Source organism: Symphalangus syndactylus, chromosome 15 (genome assembly GCF_028878055.3).
Source record: "Symphalangus syndactylus isolate Jambi chromosome 15, NHGRI_mSymSyn1-v2.1_pri, whole genome shotgun sequence".
Taxonomy (NCBI): Eukaryota; Metazoa; Chordata; class Mammalia; order Primates; family Hylobatidae; genus Symphalangus; species Symphalangus syndactylus.
Genome location: NC_072437.2, coordinates 20,467,441 through 20,485,770, shown reverse-complemented (window position 1 = coordinate 20,485,770; position 18,330 = coordinate 20,467,441). Strand labels below are relative to the sequence as shown.

The 18,330-nt window shown below is 42.3% G+C and overlaps 1 protein-coding gene across 5 annotated transcripts in view; it reads left to right on the top strand.

Annotated features, from left to right (window-relative positions):
- CLYBL (citramalyl-CoA lyase) overlaps nt 1–18,330 on the top strand; it is a 291,574-nt gene that overhangs the window by 242,641 nt on the left and 30,603 nt on the right. For all 5 annotated transcript variants that reach the window (XM_055244194.2, XM_063618968.1, XM_055244196.2 and 2 more), the window contains exon 3: nt 14,354–14,542. In XM_055244194.2, coding sequence (XP_055100169.1) covers nt 14,354–14,542 — 189 coding nt within the window. The remainder of the gene's footprint in view (nt 1–14,353; nt 14,543–18,330) is intronic.

The following is an 18,330-nucleotide window of genomic DNA, read 5'->3' as shown; positions in this document are numbered from 1 at the left end:
TCAAAGTCACTGTCAACCAGGGCTTCATGCATGGTTCAAGCCATTGACTAGGTATCAAAGACCAGATTCAATGAGGTTTTAAATTTCCTTACAATTCCATTTTTTCCATCCTCTTTTTATGTTTTTTAAAAATCCTTCATTGCCTACCTACCATCACAGGAAAATAGCGTTGTGATAACGATGGGGGATTTTAACCAGGTACTAACATTGTGGAGGAGAACGTTAGTGGTCCTGAAACTAGGCATGTGTTGTAAGGTAGGGTGATTTTCCCACTTCCTGTATGTCCAGAGGCCCTTCCTGGCAGAACTTCCAGCCCAGGAGACTTCCATCTTCATCTTGCATGAAGGATACAATTACGTTTTGACGCACAGTTTAGAGAAGCCGTTGAGCGGTCACACAGTCTGTTATGCTAAATCACACCTGGTGTCTGCATAGAGGAGGCTCTGGCAAGAGTTTTTGCCACTGGGACCGAGGCCTCTGACTCAGAAGCCAAAACATGGCAGTGTTGCAGGGCGCCTGGCTCAACGGCACGGGAAATTAACCTGCTCGTTCTCACATTAAATGCTTTATGAAAATTTACCGGGCGCAAAAAGAGGGAAGAAAACCCAAGTGGTTGTGCAGTGCACCTGCCTGGCACCAGTGAAGGAATGAAGCTGCAGAAAAAGTCGATGTGAAGAGCTGGCAAGAGGAGAAGGTGGAAAGCGCGAAGGAAATCAAATGCGGTGCCAGCCACGGCATTGTTTTATTAGCATTTGCTCGAGGAAAACATTTAATTATAGAAGATCGGAAGCTCCCAGTGTTTGTGAGCTAGGTGACATGACGCAGGCTCTGCCACTTGCTCCACGATACACATCTTCAGAGGAACTGTGGCACACCACGACAGGCTGCGAAGAGAAGCCACCTCCCAGGGGGCTGGTCCATGCTGGGGGGCCCTTAGCTGTAACAGCCTCCATTTTCCAGCAATCCTGAGATTGCCTTTTTTAAAAAATTAAGTGTCCTGCTGGCCGTCCTTCTTCTCCTTCATTTTCTGGTTTTTCCACATTATATTTTTCTTTTCCTTCTTGATTTTGGAAGAAAATAAAATTGACAAAGAATAGGATGGAAAAGTACTACCCTTAAAAATACCTATACATTTGCCACCTAAAAAAAAACAAAGCCATTTTTCAGTTATAGTTTTCTTTGGGAAATAATTAGGAAGCAAAACAACCAAGAATAAATAAAAATAAATGGGGGAGCATGAGGCTGTAGTGAACTCTGATTGTGCCTGTGAATAGCCACTGCACTCCAGCCTGGACCAGCAGAGCAAGACCCTGTCTCTACAAAATAAATAAAAGTAAAATAAATGATCTAAAGGACTCAGTATATATTTAAGCAACAGAAATGAAAATGTACAAAGGTGGAACCAACATTACGAATGTTGATGGATATTACCAATATTACCAAATATTGTGTGGAGATTTTTTTTTTTTTGAGACGGAGTCTCACTCTATCACCCAGCCTAGAGTGCAGTGGCGTGATCTCGGCTCACTGCAAGCTCAGCCTGTGTGGAGATATTTTTTATTCCTTTTTGTTTTAAAGCCCTGTCTACTTTAAAAATAGTTTGTGAAAATAATGATGCAGTATCACGTACCTGCAAGAAGTATTTCTTTGTGTTTTATTCCTGCCATCACATAGCTGATTGTGTTACCTGATTTCTTCATTCGTGTCTGCCAGGAAGACTAATTAACATGCTGCTGAATCTAAAGAATCCTTGTTTGGGATGCTGCTCTGCCACACAAGGCAGCACTTCCTCCAAAAGACAAGAAGTCAAGGACTGGCTTCTGCCACTGGCTGAAATTAGCATTGGCTCAGTTTGTTTAATTGCAAGGCTATGTGTGCTTTGTCATTAGACATTTATACTTCTATGGATAAACTTTATAATCTACGTATGGAGACAAGATTCTTTATGTCAGCACCTTAGAGAAGTGTTGTAGAAGCAGTTGGCATGCAGACAGGAGTCTCCCACAGCAACGTGGGTACAGCTGAGTCGGTCATAACCCACCTCAGGGCATCCTCAGAGACAAGCGGGCCCTACTCATACCTGCAGAAACTGATGATGGGCAGGGAAATGAGTGTTTTCCTCCACAGAAATGAAAAAAAGTTTGCTTTTTTTTTTTTTTTTTTCTTTTTTTAACAAATTGGTTTTTGATATCTGTGTGAAGGGGACAATTTGGATCGGTTTCCAGTAATGTGTATCAGGTCAGCTGGAGAACTAGAGGGAGTTACTGGCTGAAAGATGTTGTGAACATCACTCTAAACTGCTCAGGCCAGGGACAGGTGACAGGTCTGTTAACTGATGTGGAACCATGGTAAGGCTGCCCCATTAAATTATGAGCCAATCACTCTTGATTTACCATTAAAAAGAGTGAAAGGCTGGCGGACCCTGCCCTGCACAGGTAATTCATGGCACCTGTGGGAAAAGGCACATTTTCATCCTCATAATGAAGAAAGGTAGGTGCGAGGTCCTTTGATGACACTGTTCCCTTTTGCTTGTTTACTTTTATTCTCCCATGCAGACTGAGACCCAGCAGGAGGCTTTTAAACCAAAACAGTTAATTACCTCCTCTAACCCGGAGAAGTGGGGAAACATAAATATAGCAAGTTGAGAGGGAGAGAGCAGCTTTGCTCCAGGCTGTACTTTGTACCAGTCGGTTAGGGAAGGCAGCTACCTTCTCTTTCCTCACTGAGCCCGGGCTAAGCGAGACCAATTAGAAGGCACGTGCCAGGGAGCGGGTCCGCATTGCCACCATACTGTGGGGCTTCCAGAATTCTTTAAGTGCCCCGGACTGAGGACCCCACATCAGAAACCCACGTACAGACACCCATTCCAAAGACAACATTGAGTAGCTCTGGGGCTCCAGACCCTCTTTCCAAGGAAGGAGCTCTTGGGCTGGTGGAGTGAGCAGGGACCCCCTCAACTTGAGGGTGGATCCTCCCGAAGGCAGGCAGGGCTGCAGGGCAGCTTCTCAGAGATACTTCTCAACTGAGCTGTGAGTCATGACCTGTCACCGCCATGGTCCTTTTTCCCCAATGGAACGGAGCCTCATTCCTTGTGTCTCCAAGTCCTGGGCTGCCCCTGCCCTTCGGGGCTCTCCATTGTCTGCCTGTCTCTCTGTCTGCCTGTCTGTCTGTCTCCCAGTTCAAGCTCCCTCCCTCCGTAGCCTCATATGTACAATCATCGCCTTGCTGTGTTCCCTCACTGTTCCTGCCACTGCTCTTTGCCCATTTCTGGCTCTCTCACCTCCTCTGCACTTACTGAAATCCTGTTCAGTCTTCAGAGGCCACCCGAGTCCCAGCCTCCCCTCCTCCAACCCCCTTCTCAGCCTGAGGTGCCGTCCCCTGCTTCTAAGTCCCAAGGGCCCCAGGATCTGTTCCACCGACTCCAACTGTTACTTCACTTTGCATTATATGGGGCTTTAATCACCACAACTGGATGATAAATTCCCAGACTTTAACAGGGAGTGATTTATGGATCTTTTCCCTATCCCCCACACCTGTCCCCAGCACATGGTGCAGTGGATTGCATTTGATTAATCCCTCTGGATAAAAAGTTTTAAATGTACCAGACCAGCATCATCAGGCAGAATCTGGGCACGGTATTCCGGAAGTTTTCTCTTGGGAATCACAAACATTCTTTAAAAAAGGGCACATCCTCTGTTACCTAAATGCCTTCAAGTATCCGGATGTTTGGCCATAAGTACATAAAACAACAAGATGAGTGATTGTGTTTTTCAGTTTTCCTCTGGATCCTTCTGCCACCTATTCCCTGGGACCCCTCGGAGACAGCGGGCACCACTCCGCATTCCTCTGCCCACAGATTGTCCCGGCTCCCTGTGCCCCTGCTGCCCTGCTGGAAACCAGAAGTTCTAACTTTGCTCCTCTGAAGCTGTGAAAACACAGAGTAAAAGTGGGAAGAGCCATGAGCTAGCAGATTCCACAACCACAGACAAATCTGAGCATGGCGGTTGTTAATAGTATTGGGAAAGATGGCTGAGCACCGTGGCTCACGCCTAAAATCCCAGCACTTTGGGAGACCAAGGCAGGCAGATCACCTGAGGCTTGGAGTTTGAGACCAGCCTGGCCAATGTGGTGAAACCCCATCTCTACTAAAAATACAAAAATTAGCTGGGCGTGGTGGCAGGCACTTGTAATCCCAGCTACTCGGGAGGTTGAGGCAAGAGAATCGCTTGAACCCGGTAGGTGGAGGTTGCAGTGAGCCGAGATCGTGCCATTACACTCCAGCCTGAGAGACACGCGAGACTCCATCTCAAAAAAAGAAAAAAGGGAAAAAAAACCAAAACTATTGAGAAAGACAGTGTAAGCTTGTGGTACATAAATACTTTGTCTTTTTTTAAAGTTATGTGCAGCCAAGTGTGGTGGTGCATGTCGGTAGTCCCAGTTACTCGGGAGGCCGTGGTGGGAGGATTGCTTGAGCCCAGTAGTTCAAGACCAGCCTGGGCAACACAGTGAGACACTGTCTCTACAAAAAATGCAAATAATTATCTGGGCATGGTGGTGCATGCCTGTAGTCGCAGCTACTCAGGAGGCCAAGGTGGGCGGATTGCCGGGGCCTAGGAGTTCAAGGCAGCAGTAAGCCATGATTCTGCCACTGCACTCCAGCCTGGCTGACACAGTCCTGGCTGACACAACCCTGTCTCTTAAAAAAAAAATCTGTGCAAAGTGTACCTCAAAGCCACACTACTGAATCATAAAACATCGGCAGTGCCTGCCCACCAGGGGCATCTTCTCAGCACCAGCTCCACATTGCCCTATGAGTTTGAATCGCAGGTGCCTCAGAGGCCCTAAGGATGCCTGTCAAGGTCTTCACAGAAATACCAAAGGCCTGGCACATATGGTTAAGGAAAATCCACCAGGAGGAGACGGAAAAAGGGCAAGGTAAAGAGGAGGAAGAGAGGGGAAGGTGATGGATAGGGCTATGGCAACAGAGAGCCAGCACTAGCCAGTTGCCAGTCAGGGCCAGGGCAAGGCAGGCAAGGGGGCAAACGGAAGTAAGCCCCTTCTTTCCACTGGAGTTTTCTCTCCTCTGGGAATTCCATTGTATTTGGTTGAAAAATAAAGAGTGAAAATACAAAACAAAAATATCACGATCCCCAAAACCCACACCATATACAAATATATATACTCAAAATACATTAAAGACCTAAATGTTATAGCTAAAACTATTAAACTCCTAGAGAAAGACATAGGCATATATCTCATGACCTTCAATTAGGCAGTCAGTGGTCTCAAGATGATAGCAAAAGTGCAATCAACAGAAGAAAAATAGATAATTGGACTTTAGTAAATTGTAACTTCTGTGCTTCATAGGACACCATCAAGAAAATGAAAAGATAGCTACAGAATGGAAGAAAATATTTTCAAGTCATCTATCTGATAAGGATTTGATGTCCGGAATATCTAAAGAACTGTTATTTTGTTGTTGTTATAACTCAACAACAAAAAGACAAACAGACCTGTTTAAAAGTGGGTAAGGGACTTGAATAGACATTATCCAAAGAAGATAAACAGATGGCCAATAAGCACACACAGAGATGCTCAGCATCATTAGCCATTGGAGAAATGCAAAACAAAACCCATTGAGCGACCACGTCACACCAACTAGGTTGGCTGTGACCAAAAACACTATCAATAAAACAGAAAATAGCAAATGTTGGTGAGGATGTGGAGAAATATGAATCCTGGTGCATTGCCAATGGGAAGGCAAATTGGTACAGCCACTGTGGAAAACAGTTTGGCAGTTCCTCAGAAAGCTAAATGTAGAATTACTATATGATCCAGCAATTCTACTCCTAGGTATATACCCAAAAGAATTGAAAAGAGGGACTCAAAGAGAAACCCATATGCCAATGTTCATAGCAGCATTATTCACAATAACCAATTGTGAAACAATCCAAATGTCTACCAACAAATGAATGGATAAACAAAATGTGGGATAGACATAAAATGGAATATTATTCAGCCATAAAAAGGAATGGAGTTTGGATACATGTTATGACATGAATGAACCTTAAAACATTATTATGCTTAGTGAAATAACCAGAACCAAAGAACAAGTATTATTTCACTCATAGGAAATATCTAGAATAGACAAATTCATGGGTACAGAAAGTAAATTAGAGGTTACTAGGAGCTGGGGGCAGGGGAAAATAGAGAGTTGATACTTAATGGTTAGGGAGTTTCTGTTTGAGGTGATTACAAGTTTTGGAAATAGGCGGGGTGTGGTGGCTCATGCCTGTAATCCCAGCACTTTGGGAGGCTGAGTGGATCACCTGAGGTCAGGAGTTTGAGACAAGCCTGGCCAACATGGCGAAACCCTGTCTCTACTAAAAATACAAAAATTAGCTGAGTGTGGTGGCGGATGCCTGTAATCCCAGCTACTCGGGGGGCTGAGGCAGGAGAATCACTTGAATACGGGAGGCAGAGATTGCAGTGAGCCAAGATCACACCATTGCATTCCAGCCTGGGCAACAAGAGCGAAACTCCACCTCAAAGAAAAAAAAAAAGTTTGGAAATAGTGGTGATGGTTGACAGTGTTGCATAAGTAATCGGTGCCACACTGTACATTTAAAGATGATTTAAAAGGAAAACTTTGTTTTATATATATATTGTCCCAGTTTTTTAATGGGCTAAGGATTTAAATAGACAGTTCACCAAAGTAGATATAAAAATGGCCAATAAGCGCATGAAAGGATTCTCAACATCATTAGTCGTCAGAGAAACACAGATCAAAACTACAATGAGAGACCACTTGGTGAAACCCACGAGGATGACTAGAATAAAAAAGACACATGGTAATAAGTGTTGGCGAGCATGTGGAGCAGTTGGAAAGGAACCCTCACACACAGCTGGCAGGAGCAGAAATTGGCTTAGCCACTTTGGAAAACAGCAGACAGTTTCTCAAAAGGTCAAACACACAGTTACCATATGACCCAGGAATTCTACTTTCTCCTTAAGTATATACCCAAGAGAAATTAAAACCTATGTCCATATAAAAACCTGTATTGAATGTCCACAGCAGCATTTCTCATAATAGCCACAAAGTGGGAACAAGCCAGGTGTCCATTAACTAACAATGGACAAAATGTGACCTATCCATACAATAGAATATAATTTGGCAATAAAAAAAATAAGTATGGACAGGTGCTACAACGTGAATGAATCTTGAAACATACTAAGTGAAAGAAGGCAGTCAGAGAAGACTACCTATTGCATGGTTCCATTTATACATTCCAGAATAAGCAAATCTATAGAGGCGGAAGATAGAATAGTGGTTGCCTAGGTCTGGAGGGTTGGGGAAACAGGAGTGACTTGCTAAGAAGTATGAGGTTTCTTTTCGGGGTGATACATACCTTCTTTTTTTGTTGTTTTTGCTTTGTCACCCAGCCTAGAATGCAGTGGTGCAATCACAGCTTACTGTAGTCTCAAACTCCTGGGCTCAAGTGATCCCCCCGCTGCAGCCTCCCAAGCAGCTGAGACTACAGGTGTGTGCCGCCAGGCCTGGCTTATGTTCTAAAATTGATTGTGGTAATGGCTGTACAACTCTGTGAATACACTAACAGCCACTGAATTGTACACTTAGGTAAATTGTATGTCATGTGAACTTTATCTCATTAAAGCTGTTATCAAAATCACAAACCTAAAAATAATTTTCACCAAAATTATTTCCCACAAATAACAACTAAAGTGATGTTTCAGTCATTAACTAGAATAGTTTTTAACTTTTTACTGTGGAAATATTCAAATATATACAAATGTAAAGAGATAGTATAAAGAACTCCCATATACTCATCAGTCAACTCCAAAAATTGTCAGTGTTTTAGGGTGCTTTTCCCCCTTACACTTTATTACAGAAATTTCAAGCATCAGAAAAGTTGGAAGATTGTACAGTAGAAACCAATATACTATACTCACCTCCTGTATTCTCCCATTAATGTTTACTGTGCCTGACTTAATCTGTATCTGGCCATCCATTCGTCCCTCTCTCCATCCATCGATTTGCTTTGTATTAATATATCCATTTCAAAGTAAATTGCAGACAGCAGTACACTTCCCCTTAAGTACTCCTGCATGCATATGAATAACTAGAGTTCAATATTTGTTTACAGTTCTCTTTGTGTTTTTGAGGTGAAATTTATATACAATGAAATGCACAAATTTAAAGTATATGTTCTATGAATTCTGACAAATGTATAAATTTGCATGACTCAAAGCCATTGTTCTAACATCCTTAAAAATATTTTTAGTTGGTTGGAGACCTTCAAAACAAATTCTTTTAATAGATTTATTGTATTTTAGTGTTGGAGTTTTTTGGTAAGGTTTTCTTTTTTTCAATTATATCTCTGAAGGGCAGAAATACCAATTATATATTATAAGCTACCCATCTATACACCTCCTCAGCCTTCTTAGTCTTTTGAATGAAAGCCGGTTTAGCATTTCACTATAAACCTGTGTTTTAATGTATGTTTTATGATTAACATATCAAAAACTTTGCTCTGCCCAAAATCTACATTTTCAGAGTAAACAGGGTGGCTGGTATGTAACGCTTTGTAAGATGAATCAGCACATACAATTTTCAGCCAGTTAACATACGGTATGCTCAATATTGTTATAGGTTTTCTTTTTTTCAAAAACAGGTGAACCAAGTTTTCTTTTTCGTGTGGAAAAAATAACAGGATAGAAAACTCAACACTCACCTTGCTTGATGAAACATACTACCAGGTTGTAAAAATCAGTGAGAATTCATTTGCCTTTTTTTTTCAATGCAGTCACTACAACAGTCTCTGATCATTATTACAGTAAATTTTTACACATTTATGAGAAAAATCCAATATAATTGACTAGTGATGATGGTCTGTGTCCTAAGCAATGCTGTTTTTAAATACAAATTGATAAAAAGTTACATGAAAAAGGCGATCCTTAAATAGAATAAATTCATTCCGTTTTTTATTTTAAACCAAACTTGATCTTGACATTTTCAATAAGATTTTCACAGAGATGCTCCTGGGGCCTTCTGCTCAAAATTTGGACCACTTCATGCCCGTGACATGACATCATTTTACACATTAGATAAAATGAAAATCAGATGAGATGGACAAATTCAGAAGGGATAGAATTTACTGACGTTTTTGAATCCGTGGCATGGCAATTGCCTTTTGCTGGATGAAAATATTCATTGTACTTTTCTTTCATCACAAATGTTGTGGATCTCCCTGGAGTCTAGAAAGTCTTTCCTATTTCTTAATTACCAAATCTTGGGTCGCACATAGCTTTCTCGTTGTTCCTGTTGCACCCAGGGCTGTCTCTGCCATTTCCTCTGAAAACAACTATACATTAACATTCAAGGTTTGAGTCAGGGGCTGGGAGGCGAAGGGAAAGGTGATAATTCAGATGTTATGAAACTGTGATAATGCTATTATTTAAGGCACTTATTTGGGTATGTTTATACTTTGTAGTTTTATAAATAAGCCCAAGGGGCTCCTCTTGGTTGTCACAATCCCCCTTGAATCTCGTATCCTGTCTGTCTCATCCTATCCGACAGTAGAATTGATGCCGCTCTAATCCCTGGAAGTTTGGAACTAATGAACTGACTGCTGAGCTGCCGCCACGGAGCTTGGTCCCAAACTATACTGTACTTCACACTCGATTTATTCTCCAGATGGCGAGACTGTGCCACCCTGCCGCGAGGGACCACCTCTTCCACTGGAGTGTAAAAGTGGACGGATGTTGTTTTCTTTGCAGATTTGATCATTCTGAGCTAGAAACTTGCGAGGATGATTAGTTATTAGCTTTAATGGGTGCCAATTGAACCAACTGCACGCATATTTTCTCCTTTAATTTCAGAGTCTGCAGGTTTTGGTGATGGTTGATTTCTCCGCTTTCTTACGTCACCAGAGCGTGTCTCTTCCCCAGGTGATAGGAATCCAGTCTCTGAAATCATAGCACGCCTTGGTTCCTGGCCCAGACAGAGTCACATAATACGGTGGCTTATGGATAAGGACAAGTTTATTAGCCACTGGTCCACTGCACTGAGCATCATGGCACGAAATATCGATTGAATGCGGCAACTTTGGGAACACCATTTTTTAGAATGGGGGCCTGCAAAGATTGTAATCTGTGCCAACTTCCTCTATGACCTGGGCAGAGTCCACCTCTGGATCAAACATGATCCAGAACACACTATGGTAATTAGTCTCTTCGAAGGTCTAATGTAACTGTTTTCTTTTCTTTTTTTTTTCTTTTTTTTTTTTTTTTTTTGAGACGGAGTCTCGCTCTGTCACCCAGGCTGGAGTGCAGTGGCACGATCTCGGCTCGCTGCAAGCTCCGCCTCCCGGGTTCATGCCATTCTCCTGCCTCAGCCTCTCCGAGTAGCTGGGACTACAGGCGCCCACCACCACGCCCGGCTAATTTTTTGTATTTTTAGTAGAGACGGGGTTTCACCATGTTAGCCAGGATGGTCTCGATCTCCTGACCTCGTGATCCGCCCGCCTCAGCCTCCCAAAGTGCTGGGATTACAAGCGTGAGCCACCACGCCCGGCCTGTAACTGTTGATAAAGGCCTTAATTCCATTATTCAGTCATTTCCAGCTTGTCAGATCTTGGGGGACAAGTTCATTCCACAGTGAGAATGGCTCACCAAGGCTGTCCTGTAGTGTTAACACGTTTAAAATGCAGTCCCTCTCAAACCTCATTTTAAACAACCTGTATTGCTCCCAGGATATAAAAGACCCCATAAAAGCTCTTTTTGGGGTGGCCGCTTTTACCTTAATTTCCTTTTTCTCCTTTCTCCAGGAAGCACTTACCTCCTAATAGTCGTAGCAGATCACCCTGAGAGCCCTTCTGAGAGCCGGGGTCAGCCAGGCAGCCTCTTGCTAATCCACCTAAGATGGATATTGGAGGGATGGTCAGAGCCAACCAGGAGCCAAAGAAAGAGAGAAAGAAAAAGAAGGAAAGTGTGAAGCGTGAAGGACGAGGTGGTGGAGATGAGAGAGCTGAGAGCGCTGTTAGCGAGAAGTACAGTGTGTGCTGCAGAGAGAGTGGGAAAAAGTGAGAGAATAAAATGAACAGAATTTCTTTCCTTTCACAACTGGGTGGACTGTGACTCTCTCGAACTGAACACCCAGAACTAAACTTTATTGTTCTTAGAAACTGCCTTCCTCCCAACCCAACAGATGGCATGGGCGTGTTTGCTAGCACAGTCACATACTTCACCCTGAAAATACCAAAAAGAAAAAAAAAATTAAACATGCTCGTTGGTTGGGGTAAATTCACTGAAGTTGTTGAGTGTTTTGGGATATATACCAGAGGGATGCACACTTGGTTTATGTAAATTGTAATAAGCAACAGCCTGTTAATAAGGGTGTCGTATGGCAATATACCTCAAAAGCCATCCTCTCTTTTTGGAAATGTACAGAATGATGAAGTGGAAAGAGCTTGGTTTTCATTCTGAGCCAAAATTTTTTAAATGCTGAGTATTCACTGCTCATTATTATAATATGAAAAGTACTAATCAGATTATGCCTAAAATTGGAATTAAGTACTTCATTTGCAGCCAATTTCACAAGGGCCGAATTTTGCTAAGTAAACTGGAATGTGCTGAAACCATGGCAATCTGACTTTAGATAAAAATCACAAACAGGTTTAGAACATGAGCTTTGAACAAACAGTCCCTTCAAATCCAAGTGAAACCAAACAGCTTCGAGATCAGATTTTGTTTGACACCAACCAACATTAACAATTTAGGAAGTTGATGTTGCCGGGGATCCCACATCCTTGAGCACACATGCAGATTAGAGGATGGAGATGATGACTCAAATAATTTAAGCTTTAAAATGCAGTATGGCCTAAAAAATCGAGTGAGTTCCCTTCAATTTTCCATTCACACTGTCCCAGTAGACTCTTTGCAAGGCTGACTTAGCTATTAAAAGGGAACCTGGAAGTTACATTGACAAACTCCAGCAATCTCGTTTATCTCGTTTTTGTGTAGCTGCATAGGCTACACAGAGCAGAACATGCTTTAGGTTCTCCACAGCCATGGATCTAAATGTGCCTTCCAAAAAGCTGGAAGTATTTCAGTTTTTTGGTTTGTTTGTTTTCGTTTTTGAGATGGAGTCTCTCTCTGTGTCCTATGCTGGAGTGCAGAGGTACAGTCTCGGCTCACTGCAACCTCTACCTCCTGGGTTCAAATGATTCTCCTGCCTCAGCCTCCCAAGTAGCTGGAACTACAGGTATGTGCCACTACACCCGGCTAATTTTTGTATTTTTAGTAGAGATGGGGTTTCACCATGTTGGCCAGGCCGGTCTTGAACTCTTAACCTCAGGTGATCCACCCCCTCAGCCTCCCAAAGTGCTAGGATTACAGATGTGAGGCACCGCGCCCAGCCCAGAGCTCAAGTATTTCTCCCAGCAGCTCTAGACAGCTTTAGAGGCAAGATACTGAGCCAACTTCTGCTCTTCACCTGTAAGATTTTCCTATTTAGGGCGGGGCACCGTGGCTCACACCTGTAATCCCAGCACTTTGGGAGGCCGAGGCGGGTGGATCACCTGAGATCAGGAGTTGAAGGTCAGCCTGGCCAACACAGTGAAACCCTGTCTCTACTAAAAATACAAAAATTAGCTGGGTGTGGTGGTGGGTGCCTGTAGTCCTAGCTACTCGGGAGGCTGAGGCAGGAGAATCACTTGAACTCGGGAGGCAGAGATTGCAGTGAGCCGAGATTGTGCCACTGCACTCCAGCCTGGGTGACAGAGTGAGACTCTGTCTCAAAAAAGAAGATTTTCGTATTTAATGGCTGTAATAAAGAATGCATGGTAGAGCAAGTGGGTGAGTTTTATATCTATGGAATAAAACAAAGGTATGATGTGGAACCAAGCCATTGTTGGCTGCATCATCTCTGACCTCAGCTAGTCTGAGCTCTCTCTTGCTTTTGTCTAAGTTTGGCCTAATTATTGGCAGATGAAGCTCTGTAAATCAGGACTTCACAGAGCAGTCCTAAACTGTCTTAGGTACTCTTTCCATCTGACCTGACAACTCTAAGCTACCGTTTCCTCACATTGTTTAACTCAGACCACATTTGGAAGCCTTCCTTGCTTCTCCCCGCTCATAGACCCACATCTGTCTGGTTTAAATCTACCGTCTTGGGTTGTCTTGTTGCTGGGACTTAGACTCAATATTTGGCTTAAATAATTCTTTTTTGTCTCTGCTTTGGTTTGCTATTTTCCTAGATCGGTATTGCTTTTCAAATGGTTATATATTGTTGAGACCTTTTTTTTAAACTACATTCATCAGCAGTGAGAAGCTTTAAAGTTTTATTAGTATCATAAAAACCCTTCCCAAATGAAACTACTTTTGATAAGTGTTCATTCTGACAATGAGAATTTGTTGAGGGCTGTTGGCAAGTTGGAAGAGTTTGCTTTTGAAACTGAAATTGGCAGGAAGTAATGACCCCAAGTGCTTTCTTTCTCTTGACTCCAGCCCTCACCCTTTCCATGCACTTCTTTCTCTCCCCCACCCCACCTTCATCACCCCCAAGCCAAAGCCAAGAAATAACATACTTGGTTTCATATAGTTTTTCTGGGGACAATTCAAATACTGAAGCAGACTTTCAGCCTTTCAGCTTTTCTGAACTGTGGAGCAGAGCCTGTCAAGTCAAAGAAAAAAATGTATTTGTCAAGCACTTCGTGAAGGGATTCCTTGCCTTCCACCTGAAGAAGTGGGAGCTTTTTTTGTAGTACACATTGTCAGATTCCTGTGAGCATCTTCTTAATTGAATGTCAAGATTTAACTCAGTTGCAAAAAAATAGTAAAAAAAGCATGATGCATGTGGAAAAAGAAAAATGCTTATTTTTTCCCTAATGTGAAGAAGCTGACAGACGAGACGGCCACAATCTAGATGTTAACCAATTTCTTATGTTTATTAAATGAGAAAGTGCAGGTAAGGAACATAGACCCATGCTTAGCACTTAATGCTCAGTCAGTGAAAAATTACCCATTAACTATTTTCCCCTTCCCATTGGGAAGTAATGCTAATGAGAAAGACGATACTTCCATGCAGAAGCACACCCGTGTGCACTGCAGTGTGTCTCCGCCATGTTATAGCTATCGCGAATGAAGCCTTATCAGCTGCTCACCTTTCAGACTGGATGACTTCTTTCAAATATTATTTATTTGGTGGACAGGAAATATGTAGATAGAGTAATGGTGCTCAGACTCTGAATCCACATAACAGTTTCATCAACCATTTGATGGTGCTCCCCTCAATGATAAAAATAAACAATAAACTTTTTATTGACATTTATAGAATGAAGCTCGACTGAAAATTGTAAAAACTCTTGAAGACTTTGATTTGGGTCCTACTGAAAAATGTGTGAGAGTCAACTCAGTGTCCAGTGGTCTGGTGGAAGAAGACCTAGAGACCCTTTTGCAATCCCGGGTCCTTCCTTCCAGCCTGATGCTACCAAAGGTGGAAAGTCCTGAAGAAATCCAGTGGGTGAGTAGCTAATGCTTTGCCTTAAGACTCAGGAGCAGCTAAGGAGGAGTAGCAAGAAGAAGGGATCTGGGTGCCACAGGTTTGTAAAATGCATGCACAGAGCAGAGAGGAAGGGAATTGAGAAAAAGCAGTAAGCGCAAGGATCCGTTTCTGTCACACAAGGAAAACTCGCCTTTGCCCAAAGTGTTCTGTGAAACAACTGCACTTTTGAAATGATGCTTCGCTTCCTAATTGGATGTGTGGTTTGGCCAGAACAGCCTCCTCAGTAGCCCTCCCAGAGTAATCCCTGGAAACTAGGTTGCCCGAGAATCTCATCCCTTCCTCCACCCTGCCCGGCCCTAAGCCAAGGCCTCCACCTGGAAGAGCAGTGACGTAAGTGGCCCTTACTGAGATTCATCTGAAATCATCCCAGGCAGGGAGGGCACATTTGCCGCATATGAAAAAATGAACCCGAAGAAGGGGAGGAAAAGGTCACTCCTTAGGGCAACTGGAGGAATGAACAGGAAGCTTTTAACTAGTGGTTTTAATTAGCACTGATATTATTTCCTGAACAGTTCTCTAGTGCATCCTTTTTAAATTGCTGACAGGTGTGTTTGTGTTTCATGACAGACTTTTCAGCCAATAAAAACCTGAAATGTAAAGTGGTTGGCATGTCAAATTACTTAAGAAAACTTTTGAAATGGGCCTAATTACACTATGATTGTTTTAATTGACAAAGGGTGGAGGGGCTAGATTTTATTTGAGGGTCGCTATTATTCTGCAGATCTCTACCGAATTAAATAACATTTCACTGTGTCATTCTGGGGCAGAAAATGTGTCATTCTGGGGCCTGTGAGGTGTGAAAACTGGAAGCGTTTGTGGTCGGGGCGAGTGGGCAGTGGTGGTTTCGTGGAAGCCGCATCTAGTATTATCTCTGAGGCTGTGGCTGCCACCACAGCAATACCCTGAATCGTTGTAACACCTACGAAACTGCTCACCTGCTGAATGCACCCGATGTGTCAGGTCTGCTTTGCCCAGTGCCACGGCCACTATGACATGTGGCTTCTCAGCGTTGAAACGTGGCCAGCACAAATTGAGATGTGCTGGAAGTGCAAAATACATACGCGATTTTGAAGACTTGGGACTCACTGAGGGGACAAAAAGAGAATGTAAACTATCTCGATAATTTTTATATTGATTACACATTGAAATAATATTTGGGATCTATTGGGCTAAATACAAGATACTATTAAAATTAAATTCACCTGTTTCAGTTTACCCTCAATGTAGCTATGAGAAAATTTAAAATTATATATGTAGCTGCTGCTATACAGTTTATTTTGGACAGCTCTGTGTTGGATCCTTCTTGAAGACCCGTATTCAAGGAGCAGTTATTTATTGACTAAGCTGGAGTTCTTCTCTCCAGGGTTACCCTCAGAAGCTGGGAGATACTAGTTAAGAGTATGTTAATATCCTGGAAGGTCCTGAGCCCATTCAGATATGTCTTAAGGTGATTGAAATGGACTCTGAAGTCACTGTTCCCTTTTGGTCTCATAGTTAATGCCTATTTATCACCGTTATTACCCTTAATTTAAGATGGAGGAGGGGGAGCCCAGCCAGCCTTCCACTATGGCTTCTGTTCACCGTTTTAAATCCTTGGAAGTGAGACACATACAGAAATTTAAGTAGGACTTCTAGTTAACAGAAGTCCTTTTGGCTGTTTATTTTTTCCTCTCCGTTTGTATTTATGCGAAGCATAAAACCCAGAGCCTGATGCACAACTGAAAGATGGGCTTACTTGTTTTCTTTTGTGTGAGAATCTCTTGCTTGCCTTTTGTCGCTAGTGTGGGTTCTTGTTTGACTGGCACGGCTTATTGGACTATAACAAGCGTAACCCTGCCTCCTTTGTCATGGGACAATTCTCCCACAAATCCCGAACAGTGCGCATTCTTCCAACACACTATTGGGTGTGCACTGGAATTGAAAGAATCGCTGAGCCCTGCTACTTCATCTCCTCCCCAATCTCTTTGTGATTTCTCCCCCTTCTTCTCCTCCCCCTACCCCAGTCCCCTCCACCTCGCTGAAATGAACACTTTACCAGGCCGGAAACATTTAATCGTCTCCTTTTGAAAAAATTAATTGAAACTTCTCCACTCGTTACCTTTTGTGTTAGTACTTAATGCAATTTTTTAAGAAAGAGGGGGAGGAGGAGGAGGAGGATGGGCTAGAATATTTAATTTTTAAATGCCCCTATTGGCTTAAAAACAAAAGGCATTAGGGGTGTTCTCACTAAGAACAGGGAATATATTGTAAAGCATTGACTTGGTTTTAAAGTCCATGATTTTTGTAGTTATAACTGTCATCACAAAGAATGGGGCAAGTCACTTCACAAGTTTTCTTTTTTTAATGAGAAAAAATATCCCTACTACATTTTTAACACCAAAACCACCAATACTGTGCTACCACTTTCTAGCATAAATGAGAAATAAATTATGTTTTATTTTCATCTGCATCAAATACTATACATTTTATCCCCTTAAATTGTCGCCCCCTGCTCCTTCTTGCTATTTTGGTTGAGTTATTCCTTCCCTTGAAAACTTACTAAGGAGGTGATGATGATGCCCTTTGAAGGGGGGGCAGTGGGAGCAACTGGGAATAATTCTTCATTACTGAAAGCTGTGATTTATTTTAGCCTAATTGTAAAGTTACTGCAAATTGCTCAAAAGCTTTTTAAAGATCCCAGTGATTAGATTTTTTAGGGGGGTGGTGCACCAGCAAGGAGGGGGCAGCTAGAAGGGGAAATAACACCTCTAATCCCGCTTCTGGTAAATAGGCTGCCAGCTTTTCAAATGAGTTTCCTTTCTATTAGTCAGAATATTATGCTAAGCCTTAAGCATTAGTTTTTTTATGTTGCCATAGCAGCCTTATTCCTGCAGGGTGGTGACCTGTGATGATTACAGTACAAAGCTTATAGGGTCTTGAAACCCCCTTTGAAGATGAAAAGTCTTTGATGGTTTATATTTATGCAAATCTCTTAGATATGATTTACCCAACTGAGACTGAATGGAGAGATGATTAAAATTCCCTTTTCCTTTGATATCTATTAATGGCTGAATATTCCTTAAATTTAAAATGGATATATATGTTTTCATCTTTATTTACAAAAATATCTTTATCATACCTGTGTTTCTTCTCTATCTCCCCACATCTTATTAGATCTAGATAGACATAATAGATTTACAATTTAGAGTGTGTTTTTTCCCCCTTTTGAAGGGGGGGGAGGAATCTGGGCAAGAGCTTTTGTATGTTTCCAGATGATAGATTTTGGAATTTGGGCTACCCCACTGGCAGCACAGAGCTAGCTGTGAACTGGTCTCATGGAAAAAATTGGCGAGCTTTGGTCTTCAAAGAATTAAACTTCCTTTTTAAGGTCTTCCTAGGTAAGCTAAAAAATTATGAAGAAAAACCTTCTGAACAAAGGGTAATGGTGCTATAATGAGTAATATGGACTCCACGTAGAAGGCTGCTGAACAGTTACAATGATGTCAGTGCTGGGCACGAAACAAAAACAGAATGGCAGGTAGAGGAAGGCTTCATTGTTTTAAGGGCCTACCATTTGCATTTAACGAAAGCGAGGGCAAGAGGTCTTAAGTAAATGCGTTTTCAGGGAAAGCGTTTATACTCTCTCCTTCCAGTTCTAACTCCTAGGCCTCAAGTTGCTCCTTTGGGAGAAAAAAAATTGTAATGCTTAGGATTTTACTGTTTAGTTTGGTGGGAACTTCATTACCTTTTTCTTTGGACTTTCTTCT